The 12,835-nt window shown below is 35.3% G+C and overlaps 1 protein-coding gene across 25 annotated transcripts in view; it reads left to right on the forward strand.

Annotated features, from left to right (window-relative positions):
• The window catches only part of Nrxn1 (neurexin 1), a 997,953-nt gene that overhangs the window by 701,062 nt on the left and 284,056 nt on the right, over positions 1-12,835 (forward strand). For all 25 annotated transcript variants that reach the window (XM_090336957.1, XM_090336958.1, XM_090336944.1 and 22 more), the window contains one exon: positions 1,301-1,482. In XM_090336957.1, coding sequence (XP_090193083.1) covers positions 1,301-1,482 — 182 coding nt within the window. The remainder of the gene's footprint in view (positions 1-1,300; positions 1,483-12,835) is intronic.

Here is a 12,835-nt window from a genome sequence, read left to right on the forward strand (position 1 = left end):
CACTCACACTCACACACACACGCTGCCTCTTACATGGAGATCTGAGAAGGCTGCTGGTGTAGTTTGAAAGATGAGAAACAGAGAACCAATAGTGTAAAATTTAGTCTGATCCTGAAGGCTTGAGAATCAGGATCCCTGAAGGCAGAGGAAAAAATAAAACATTCCCTACATTAAACAGCCAGACAAGAAAAGGAAAGCCCAACTTTTTTTCCCCTAATTTGTCCTGTTCAAACCCTCAAAAAATTTAAATGATGGCCACTCAACAGAGGATGGAGCAATCTGGGTTACTCAGACCAATACAAATGCTAATTTCATCCAGATATGCCCTCACAGAAAAGCCCAGAAAGGAAATATCACCCACTACTTGGGATTGGATTGGTGCAGTCAAGTTGACATTTTATGGTTCGTCACAGTAGGCACTTAGTAAATACACAATGACATTTAATTTTGTTGGTGTTATTCAAAGGCTATTCTCTCCTGTATAGATTCTCCCTAGACCTGTCTGGGCTTATTAAATACACATTTTGGTTGGGACAAGTGATTTGCTTGTGTCATAATCATCCAGGAAAAGCATGTGAACTGGCAGAATCAGATTGTGTGTGACATTCTCCTCAGTGTTTAAGACTAGTCCTACTCCCTTCATGGAGGAGAGGAATTAGAGGGTGGAGCCAGTGAGACTTCTCATGACAACCACTAGATGTTGTTGCTTGCTAAATAAGACCTGACTTCTATAGATTGAACCTATTATATGTATTGCCTCAACCTGACTGCTGGAGCTTATAGATGTCTGTCCATTTCTTATCATCTGTCACATATGAATAACCCCTTTCCCCATAAAAGTTTCACTGGTGGTGTATTTGATAGAATTTTCTCTGCTATACTGAATGACCCTGTCATATCTACATGTAGCTTTTGTTGCAAAAACAAGTTGATATATGTTTCTGTTGTTTTTCAGAAGCCCTTAGTCAATTTCCCACTGACTGAACTATTTCTTAAAAAGTGGCAGGAAGAAATAAAGCCCTATTACATATCATACTTGTCCAGCTCAATGGAAAAAAAATCACGCCATAATCTATAGTTTGTTCTAAAACACCTGCTGGTAGAGTTAATGAGTATATTGAGACCACATTGCTTCTCTGTTTATCTTAATTCAATTCTCTTTCTTGAGCGTGTTTGTTTTAAATCTATTACTTGCCTTATTGTAGATTTGTGTAAAGTCAGTGCATGACTGATATGTTGTCCACATGAGAAACACACAAGATTGGGACTAATTGGTGTTTTTGTTTTCGTTGTTTTCCAGCTGGGACAACGTATATCTTTAGCAAAGGTGGTGGACAAATCACATATAAGTGGCCTCCAAATGACCGGCCAAGCACACGAGCAGACAGACTGGCCATAGGGTTTAGCACTGTTCAGAAAGAAGCTGTATTGGTACGAGTGGACAGCTCTTCAGGCCTGGGTGATTACCTGGAACTGCATATAGTAAGTACTGTCTAAATAAGGCTGGGCATTTTCTTTGGATCTTAAATATGCTGTTAACTTTTCATATGCAGTTTTATAATGTTACCTCTTGGATTGCATTCTCCACCCGCCCCCCCTCCTGCCCACCATGGATATCAGAAGAGGATATATATATATATATATATTATATATATAATAAACAGAACATAAAGACAGGAATATTATCTAGAGATATTAAAACTTCAGATTTATTACTGTTAACAACTGCTTTACAATTAGGGAAAAGATTCTTTTTGAGAGGGAATTTCTCTCAATTTGTGTCCATAAAGTCTCTGGTGGTGTTCTTTTAGTGCCTTTAGGCAGACTGATCAAATTAATAAAATAAGTTATTGCTCAATAGATATTATACCACCTGGCTGGAAGCAGGAACTTGCAACACTAGTGACATGCAAATGTCTGGTTTCAGAGTTCTGACTCCATTTCTTGCCAGAGAGAAAAATATCAGGCAATATCACATGAAACCCAAGGAATGAAGAGAAACTTTAATTATATTTGGATATATGAAAGACAATGACCCAAAATAACTTCTAGGCTATTTTTTTTGCCAATCCTGGGGCTTGTACTCAGGGCGTGAGCACTGACCTTGGGTTTTCTCAAGGCTAGAACTCTACTACTTGATCCACAGCACCACTTCTGGCTTTTTCTTTCTGTGTATGTGGTACTGAGGAATCAAACCTGGGTCTTTGTGCATGCTAGACAAGCACTCTACCACTAGGCCAAACTCCTGGCCCTAACTTCTAGGATATTTGTGTCATGGAAATGGTATGGATTCTGATCATTTCTGGTCCATGACCATTCTTTTGCTCTATGTTCTAAAACTCCCATGAGTTCTTACTCAGAAGATAGTAATGAATGAAAAGCTTTCTTGTCATTTTAAAGTTCTTCCATTGACTATAGTTTTATCTCTTATTATCTTTGCATTCAAATAATTACTAACAATTTTGGTTGTAATTTTCTCATGTACTTGTATTACTTGCAAAAAAAAGCACACATAATGTTTCATTGTTCAGAGACAGTAAACTACTATTAGATCAAAATAACACACATGGTTGAAACTCCACAACTGGAACTGTGAGTTGCTGGTGGAGCTACCTGTCTGTGCCTGGTACTAGCCTGCCTCTGACAGACCCTGGGTTCAACTCATAGCACTGTTAAAAATTAAGCACAAAAGCTTTAGGGTTCTTATAGTCACTGGTCTTCATCTGAAATCCTTATCTCCTAAAAGTTTCAGAAGAACTTAGTTCTCTTCATCCTCAAGTTTGTTTTTCAGTTTAGTTTATCTCTCCTACAACTTGTCGTAAGGTAAGACTGATTTGTATGTTTTTATTTATAAGTTGTCTTTTGGGCAATTCTCAGGCCTCAAATGAAGTTTAAGTCATCAGGGTTTTTTTCTGTTAAAAATTGGCTTTGGGGCACTACTCCTAAAATTATTAAGAAAGCCACTAAATACCAAAATATACTACAGACTTTTGTACCTAAATTCTCAAGGCTTTTATGAACTTATATTTCTACCATACTTTCACATTAAACTCCTTAAATTCCCACTAATCTGAAAGAGTTAAAGGGTGGAAGGGTTATGGGTTGATGCTGAATATGGGTTCTGGATTCATTGCCAATTTCAAAAACAAACAAACATGCAAAACCCTAAAACACACAAACACACACACACACACACACACACACACACACACACACACACACACACACCCCTCAATACAACCATTATTGAACCATCATAAATTTTCCATTCAAAAGGTAGTTGTCAAAATGGAAACATTGGGAAAGCAATTTCAGCTGCTTTTCAGAAAATGCCTAACAATCAAAACTGAGAGCATTTGGACTTTTATGGCATCATAAATAAATGATAGGTTGAGATAAACTTAACTAAGTATAGTACAGTAAAGAATCTTGCTTCTTAGAGTAATCCCAGCTTTCATAATATATTTGTTCTGTTCTGATTTAGGAGGCTTACAAGTTCAAACGATAAATAAATATGTAAGAAAGAAAGGAAACTAAGAATGTTTTCCTTCTAAAAGAAATTACTTATTGATCCATAACCAATTATACTTTTAGCTTGAAAAAAGGTTGTGCCATGATTTCACTCAGATCACAGAATTACTCAAACAAATGCTGTTGCTGTTATGGTCAAAGGATTTTGGTCTGCTTGAATGCTATTTTTGCCATTTCTGACCAGGTCTGGGCTGAGGGTCCTTTTATAAGTCAATAATTGGCTTTCTAGGAATCTGTGCCAGCTCACTGTCTTCCTCAGCAAGTTTAGTGGAGGTGTCATTTTGAAGGATGCCTTGTATATGCCATTTTCTTTCTGAATCTCCATTCTAAGCCTCATGTAGCCATTTACTTTGGCTTATCTAGGTTTCTCTAGATATTCTTGGTCTTTTATTAGAAGTCTCCCAAATCCCCCTTGTTTCTTGGGCTTGTCTTAAGTTATGGTTCCTGAAATTCCCACATACACATCATTACCACTGTCCACTCTTGTATCAACTCAATCTTAGTTCATATCTGTCCAAGTAAACTTTGTACTTTTCTCCCCTTATTTCTATTGTGTATATAAAAATTTAATTTTTATTGACTCACTAAGTCACTTTGCATGGATATAAGTTACTTTGTTTCATGTTTCATCATACAATCTTAATTAGCATAGATAGGCATTTTTGTTGTTTGTTTAGTTTTTTAAATGCTGAGCTTATCTGTAATTCTGTCTTATAATGGTATATACATGGAAGAAGAAAAAAATTTAATATTCAAAGAGTAAAAGTCTGGGAGCTTTACAGAAAAGCAAAGGAAGTGAAGGAAAAGGAAGGGATATATTTTCTCCATAAAAGATATAAATTTTGCCTATCCATTAAATTGCTAGGGAAGCCTTCAAAGTCAGTAAAGTATCCACCATGTACCAATTTCATTTAAATACCTAATATCCATCTCTAATTAATAGAGTGAGGCAACAAACAACAAAGTTGATTGTATTCATTAAAATATGCTCCATTCTTGCTGAAATATATGATGCTATTTCAACTAGGTAACTTCAAAAAGCTAATTGGCAAATAATTTCAATGAAAATTTGAATATTTGGTGTGGTTTATCCTCCATTCTTCGAAGTTTGATTTCACTTGAAAATGTAATCACATTTAAATTTTGATTAAATGTGATCTTAAAAGGTATCACACCTTGGAGTAAAAAAAAGTATTGAATAAGGTGGCCTAGTTTTGATAGGTTAATCTTTTTTGTTATATAAATAGAAATGCTCTGACTTTTGAGCTGCAAGCCATACAGTGCTGTTTTTTGAAATTGTCAGGGTTTGTGAGATAAAGAGACAACATGAGAAGGGGTATCAATGGGTGAGAAGTAATACATCTACTATCTGGCAAATGTAACTGTAACACAATAAAAAATAAAAATAAATAAATAAAAGAGAAATAGGAAAGATATGAAATGAAATTGAGGAATTCCTAACAGTACTTAGAGGCTGAGTGCTCAATAAAAAAGTTTTCAGAAAGAATAACTGATTTAACTAAATATTGAAAATACAGCAGATTAGGCAAACCATAAACTTAACATTTCCATTTGGTTACAATGTAATTCTGAGGAAGTTATCTATCATTTTGTGGATGGTATAGAAAAAGTATAACAATTAGTAAACTTTTATTATTGAAAGTTTGCATATTTTAACTGATGTTGTTTTTCTAGGTCTTTAACTAAGAATTGGCCATAGTAATTGTTGAAAAAAAGTTTGGTGCAAAGATTTTCAGTGGATTACCGGTTGCCTTAGCTCAATAATTACCTCATTTGTTATAGGCTACTTCTGTCATGAATTGTTTTCAAGTTTGATAGTAACTATCTATTACCTTCAAACAGAGACAAAATGTCTGATGGCAAAGAAACATTTATAACAAGGATGATTAGTAGTGAAAATAATATGAAAATGTAGTCTGTTAATAATTCTTTCAGTGCAGGCTAGAAGCGTGGTCAGTAATACTACATACCTAATGAGCTACATCTATGTGAGCCTTTGTGCCTATAAAAGAGCTGTTCACTCAGAACTACTTTAATAAATGTTTGTTGCATAAATGAGGAATATGTCTGCTGGCATCCTCACTACCCTATCGCTTAAATGTATTGTTAAGTTGCCTTTTTACTGTTGTTTATAATTTTTTTATCTTGATATGCATTCAACTTCTCTTCTTGTAGTTCTAATTATCTTAATTAGAGACTATTTGTAAGAACAAGGGATAGATGATAAGTTTGACAAACACTATACATGACTTGCAAATTATGAATTGCTTTATCATAAGAATTCACATTAGGGGCCGGGAGTTTGGCCTAGTGGTAGAGTGCTTGCCTAGCATGCCGATGACCCGGGTTCAATTCCTCGGTACCCCACATACATAGCAAAAAGCTGGAAGTGGTGCTGAGGCTCAAGTGGTAGAGTGCTAGCCTTGAGAAAGTCCAAGGACATTGCTCAAAACCTGAGCTCAAGCCCAGGACTGGCAAAAAAAAAAAAAGAATTCACATTAGCAAGCTGGAGGATTACTTAATATTGAAAAAGCAATTTCTTAAATATAATCAGCAAAATGTGAGCTGAAACTTATCTCATTATATTCTGAATTTTTCCAATGGTGTCACTTCTAGAAATCATCTCTTACATATTAGTCTACTGATGGTAATTGAAGATTACTAAGCACCTCTCTGATGTATAGAAGAAAGACACATAAATATGGGCTGATTCACTTCCGTGACTATGAAAGGATGCGTTGGTCCTGACCAGAGGAAATGTCATGGAGTGTGGGGGAGATGATGAGTAAGAAGTGCTCTTTGAGATCCTTTCATCTTGGGAGCATGAAAGAGCATCGCAAATTTGATTAGTGAATTGTTGTACATATTTGCCTTAAGTGTTTCTTCTTTGTACTCTGCTGGGACAGAATCTATATTTTGAAGCCAAGCTCTTAATTGATTTTGATTTAAGAATATACCTTTTGATCTACCTTTTTAGTAGAAACTAGAAGGATAATGTATTTATAGTAAATATTACTTAGCCCCAAATAAATGGCCAATATTAGTAGCATGTCACATCTTTCTCATCTTTTTCTGCCTTTACACATTATGGTATTTATACTATGACTGTAAGATTTAATTCATGAACACCCTTTTAGGGTGTTATATGTGAGCACTTACCAACATAAACATGATACAACCTAAGTATCCTCCCAAAAGCTTCTCTTTTTTCCATATGTTTATTGTAATTAATAGAAAGGTTACATTATATTCACCAGATAGAAAGTGCATTACTTCACAAACATTGATGCCCTTTCTCATATCTTGGTCCCCATTTCCCTCCCACAACCTGTACCCCTCATCTTGTTTTTCCCCTTCTCTATCCGATTTCAAATAACCAAATAAGCATATATACAATATATCAGATAACAAGGTGAAATACTGTAACAATATGAGATAACCAAGGGACAGCAAAAGAGGTGAGAGATAACAGTACATTAAGGGCAACAATCACTCATTATATGGCTTTTGTTTCTATATCCTAGAGGTCCTTTCATTCAGTGCCATACTATGTGGCCTATGTATCTAGGTTTTGCTCTATGGTAAATCTCTGCTAGGAGAGCCCAAGGTTTCTACTGATTATGACAAATGAGGGAAACCATTGAACCTATGTTCCCTTGAGTCTGGCTTACTTCACTTAATGATTTTTTCTAAGTCTTTCCATTTCCTTACAAATGGGGCGATGTCGTTCTTTCTGACAGCAGAATAGAATTCCATTGTATACAAATACCACATCTTGTTGATCCACTCAACTGAGGGGCATCTGGGTTGGTTCCACATCTTTACCATGGTAAATAGTGCTGCAATGAACATCGATGTGCTAGTGGATTTAGTATGCCCTTGTTTCTGGATAATTGGGTAAATGCCAAGTAGTGGAACTGCTGGGTCATAGGGGAGTTCTGTGTTTAGTCTTTTGAGGCACTGCCACACTGCTTTCCATAGTGGTTGAACGAGTTTATACTCCCACCAGCAGTGTAGTAGTGATCCCTCCTGGCCCCATCCCCTCCAGCATCTGTTGTTACTAGATCTCTTGTTCATGGCCATTCTAACTGGAGTGAGGTGGAATCTTAGTGTTGTTTTGATTTGCATTTCTTTTATGGCCAGAAATGTCATTCATTTCTTCATGTGTCCATAGGCCATTCTTATATCTTCTTCACAGAAGGCTCCCTTTAAGTCTTTGGCCCATCTTTTATTGGGATGGTTGTTTCTTTGGAAATGAGTCTTGGAGTGATTCAATTTTTTGAGCTGTTGATATATTTTAGGTATGAGGCCTTTGTCCATTGTATGGTTAGTGAAGACCTTCTCTAACTAGAGAGCTCTCTAGTTAATTTGCTATCTATGTCCTTTGTCATACAGAAGCTCTGCAGCTTAATACAGTCCCACTTATCCAGACTTTCTCAGATTTGTTGTGTTTCTTGGTCCTTATTAAGAATGTTTCAGCCTGTGCCAAGGAGATCTAGTGTATCTCCTATTTCTTCTTGTAAAGTTCTCAATGTATCTGCTTTTACCTCAAAGTCTTTGACCCATTTGGAGTTAATCCTAGTGCAGGGTGACAAAGAAGGATCCAACTTTAGTTGTCCCCAGGTTCTTAACCAGTTTTGCCAGCACTTGTTGAAGAGGTTGTTTCCAAAAGCTTCTCTTGAATGGAAGTTATTTCTATTTGAGATATTCTTTTGAGAAACAAATACATTATTTGTAAGAATCTTATATTAGCATCTCATATTGAAAAATATATAGTTGAATATATTTTATTGCCATTGTGTGCAAGGAAATTTTATTTTAATATTTCCTTCATGTTGTTAACACTCCAACTTAACCCATACATAATAGATTTTGTTTTCTTATTTCTCATATGAATCAGAGAGTATGTAGATTAGAACTTTGAGAAAATATAAAATTGGTGTTTTGAAAGTCTCATATCCAGTTCTCTAAGGTATGATAGAATGATCTTTGGTAAAAATGTAAGAGGCAGAGATTACATTTCTTGGTGAAAGTGCTATGCAGATAAAAATATCTACTTATTTAATATGTTGTTGGGAAGAGAGGCCAGTTTTTTCCTTCATTTTTTTCTTTATGAAGTATCAACCTAAATTTAAAGTAAGTAAAAAAATTAGTAATTTTATTCAGTCATCTGTAATTGGGAATATGTGCCATACTGAACTCTGGTTATTTTGGAAGAATTCAAGGCTGGAGGAAGTGTTGGAAAACAGAGATGAGAATCACAACAGATGTTTTGAAGCAGTCATTTCTGACTATCATGATTCATATTATGGTTCACATTAATTCAGTTTAAGAGGGAACTCACAGTTGCTGGGAAAATACCCTTGTAGAAGTCCTTTGTGTGGAAGATTATGTGAACTTTGTGCAAGTTAGTCTTCTGGGCAGAGTCTTTGGTGATCATTATTACCATACTATCTGGTGTCGTTTACCGTTTTGTGTATCTGATTGAGACAGTGATTACACTTTGATTCTGACACCTGCTGTAGAAGTTAATTCAGTTTTTCATTTTCTAAAATATTTGATATTTTCTTTAGTGTATCATTTAGGCTCTGAATGATTTAGTCTCTTTGAAGCCCTTCAGTGTACTTCCAGATGTTTTCCTTTTTCCTTTCACTGAAATTCTGTTGCAGTGAAAATATAGTAAATGAGTATCAATACTATTAAATAATTTTTCCTTGTATTCTTTTGGCCACGTGGCTCTTATCTGATGACCATACACATGTATCACTCACCTTCTCAGTTATCTCTCAATCTCTATTCTGAATACTTTCTAATTTGTTTTATATAGCTTAATTATACTTCTTTGATCATGGTTAATTTGCTAGTGTGCTTCTTTGATGATGGGATTCCTTTATTAAAATACCTTGATGCCTCCCAATTAAGTACAGGAAAGAAAAATTCTACATCTAAAATGTTACACTTTCAGTTATGACCTCAATTTTCCCTTTCAGGTCCACCTTCCAAAAGTTTCAACTTATTTCTCCAACTCTAATGAAAGGTTCTAATCCACTTTTGAAAAAAAATATATGTTTCTTCTATTTTTTTCATTATTTCCAATTGTTTCCCAAGAGATTTCTTTCAATTCTCCATCAGGATCTAGGTTTTACTGGGATATCAACGTTTCTGTGGAGAGGCTGAGTGTGCTCACTTTTGGCCCTGATAATTTCTAAACTCCTGTGCTAGTAGAAATAATTTAAAGTTTAGGATGTTACCAAGCTAGACAAAATTTTCCTTATAAACTTTGTTCCTTTATGTGTTCCATTGCTTCTGAGTGCAGCCAAAGCTTTTGTACACAATGCCCTTAAATCTGCTCTAATTTAATCAGTTATGAGTTGCCTTCATTAGCCTTCTTATTTTCTACCAAGCTGTTAAGATAAGAGATTGCTTTTTAAAATTTGTTTATAACTCTGTTTCTTCTGTAGGTAGTAGCTTTTCAAAACATTGCCTTCAGAAAACATTTTCATTTGGCTCACTCAACACACTACAAATGTTCACCCATTATGTACTTTGTATTTTAAATTGTGAGTCCTTGCTGGGCAATAAATCTCCCCACACTCTAGCAGCTTAAAATAGCAAATATTTATAATCTTGATATGATTTTCAGGAATCCAGTAACATTTTAGTATTTAGATTGAGATTCTCAGGAGCTGTGATGGTTAAAAATTCCCGTGTTCTAAAAATATTACTTGTTCAATTTTTTTTTTTGGTGGGGCTTGCGGCTTGAACTTGACCTGGCTATTGTCCCTGAGCTCTTCAGCTCAAGGCTACTGCCCTACCTTTGAATCAAGCCCCACATCTCCATTTTCTAGAGGTTAATTAGAGATAAAAGGCTCAGGTCCTTTTATACCCTGGATGCCTTTGAAGCTTGATCCTCAGGTCTCAACCTCCTGAATAGCTAGGATAATAGCTATTTGGAGGGCTTTGAGAGAGCATGTGTGATGTCTTTATGAGATTTCTTCACATGATGGTGAGCTAGACCTGGAAATTCTTACATCAACACCTCTGGCTCCCTAGAGACCACCTGAACAAAGTATTACTCATTTCTGGCAACAAAGCATATTTCTGGTGAAAAGATACACAATATCCCTGAGATAACATGTCTGTTTCTATGGAAGACACCTAATGAGGTCTTCCTTTCAAGAAAATCAACTTCCTCATGGACCTATCCCAGAAAACCTTCTTGCTCAAGAATAAATGGAACTAATAGGATAGACAGACAATATTTCTAATGGAAAAATCAAAATGTAATTGATTATCAAGGCCTAGGCTATAAAACTGAGTCTATCCCTAAAATTTTACATGGGATTTTAATGATCAAGTACTGATTTACTGCTTTCCCAAACCCTTCACTCCTGAATTAACTCAACCACAATAATTCTATTCACATCTAGTTATTCAGTATTTCCACCTGGATGCCTCATAGGTATCTGAAATTTACTACTGTGAAGAACAAACTCATCCTTCAATACAGTCCTACTCTAAAACCTTGACATAATTTCCTCATGCTTGAATTTCCTACCTAATAAGTTTTGAATCAAACTCTCTGCAATAGAAATGTGACATGTGTGCATGTTTTCTTGTAGTTTTATTAATAGTAAAATAGGATTAAGATTAATTTTACTAAATAAAATTGATGAATAATATTTCATTTAACTCATCTAAGTTACCATTTTAATATGTAATTTATATAAATTGTATTATCCCTCATCTCAAAAATCTAAACTTTCCATGAAAAATGCTTTCATATTATACACTTGCAATGGTAGAGTCCCGTTTTAATGATACTTAAGAGTTTTTTACAGTTGAATTTTCTTTCAGTTATGAATGTGTAGAAGACTTGATTAAAGTTAAATACCTTTTAAACTCAGATCATCCATCCTGATACTAACAATTCACCTCTTTACCTGGCTACTGCTTCTTTTTGATCAATGTAGTTTTAGAACTTTGTATCCCCTCTTACTTAATTTTCCTGAACTGATACTATTGCCACCTAGCATCTAGCTAATCTCTCTTCTCCAAGATCTTCCTCTTTCTAATCCTGCCTCTACTTTGCCATTGTAATGATTGTTGTAAAATAAACTTTTGGTATATCAATTTCTGTGTTTAAATGGTTCCTTGTAATGTCTACCAGCCTTGTTTTGGTTCAAGTCACATTTGACTAGTAACAATTCAGTTATGTTCAATCATATGGGACTGCTCCTCATTAAAACACACAAAAAGTTGGTGAGAATAAGATAAAGATTTTCAGTCTTTACTCAAAATCCCATCCATTTCATCCCAGTGCTCTGCAGAGCTGCCTGGCAACAAGTCAGGTCAGAAATGGGCAGGGGTTCCCTGTTCTGCTGGTAACTTAGAGCATCATTGTGATATTAATAGTATTGTCCTAAATGCTCCTTTAACCAAATCTTGGAGGAAAACAACTGAATTTCTATTCATCAAAATGACATATAGCAACAGTAGGTACTTCTCTAGGACAAGGTCAAGTCAAGGTCTAGAAAGAAAAAGAAAAGAAGCACAAAATGCCATTTCCTTACAGACCTTATAAATTATTTTAGTTTCTTTGGCAACTTTTTGGACCTTTAGATTTGATTTAAAGTGTTTGTATTCGGTGGCCCATTATTTATTCCTGTTGGACTATGAGATGGGGATGCAGTAAGCATCAGCATGACACTTTTTATTCTGAGAACCCAACATAGTCTGGAGTTTAGCAAGTGAACAATCAGAAGCTGTTGAAACAATTTGTGATTTCTAGATAATTTGCTAATTTAATGTGTGTGTGTGTGTGTGTGTGTGTGTGTGCATGTGTTCTAAAACCATTCAAGGGCAATGGTTCACACCTAAAATCCTATCTATTCAGGAGACTGAGAGTTGAGGATCTTGATTCAAAGTCAGCCCAGGCAGAAAAGCCAGTGAAACTCTGGTCTGTAATTAACCCATCAAAGCTGAAAAGTTAAGACTCAAGTGCTAGAATGTAGCACATATACATATGTACACACACAAACACATATGCCACAAACAATCTCATAAATGTTCTATGTTTATAAATATTAGCCCATTGAATAGTCACTAAAACCCCTAAACAATAAAATCCGATCCTTTTTTATCTAATGAGGAGATGTGGCATAGAACATACTCTAGTAGGCTACAAAAACAATGGCTGAACCCAAAGAATCTGGCTTCTAAATCTGTGAGCTTAATCACTTCATAGAGACAGCTACCTCTTGTGATTTAACTTAGTGGACAA

The sequence above is a fragment of the Megascapheus bottae genome, chromosome 7, assembly GCF_031878675.1.
Source record: "Megascapheus bottae isolate mThoBot1 chromosome 7, mThoBot2.hap1, whole genome shotgun sequence".
In the NCBI taxonomy this organism is placed as follows: domain Eukaryota; kingdom Metazoa; phylum Chordata; class Mammalia; order Rodentia; family Geomyidae; genus Megascapheus; species Megascapheus bottae.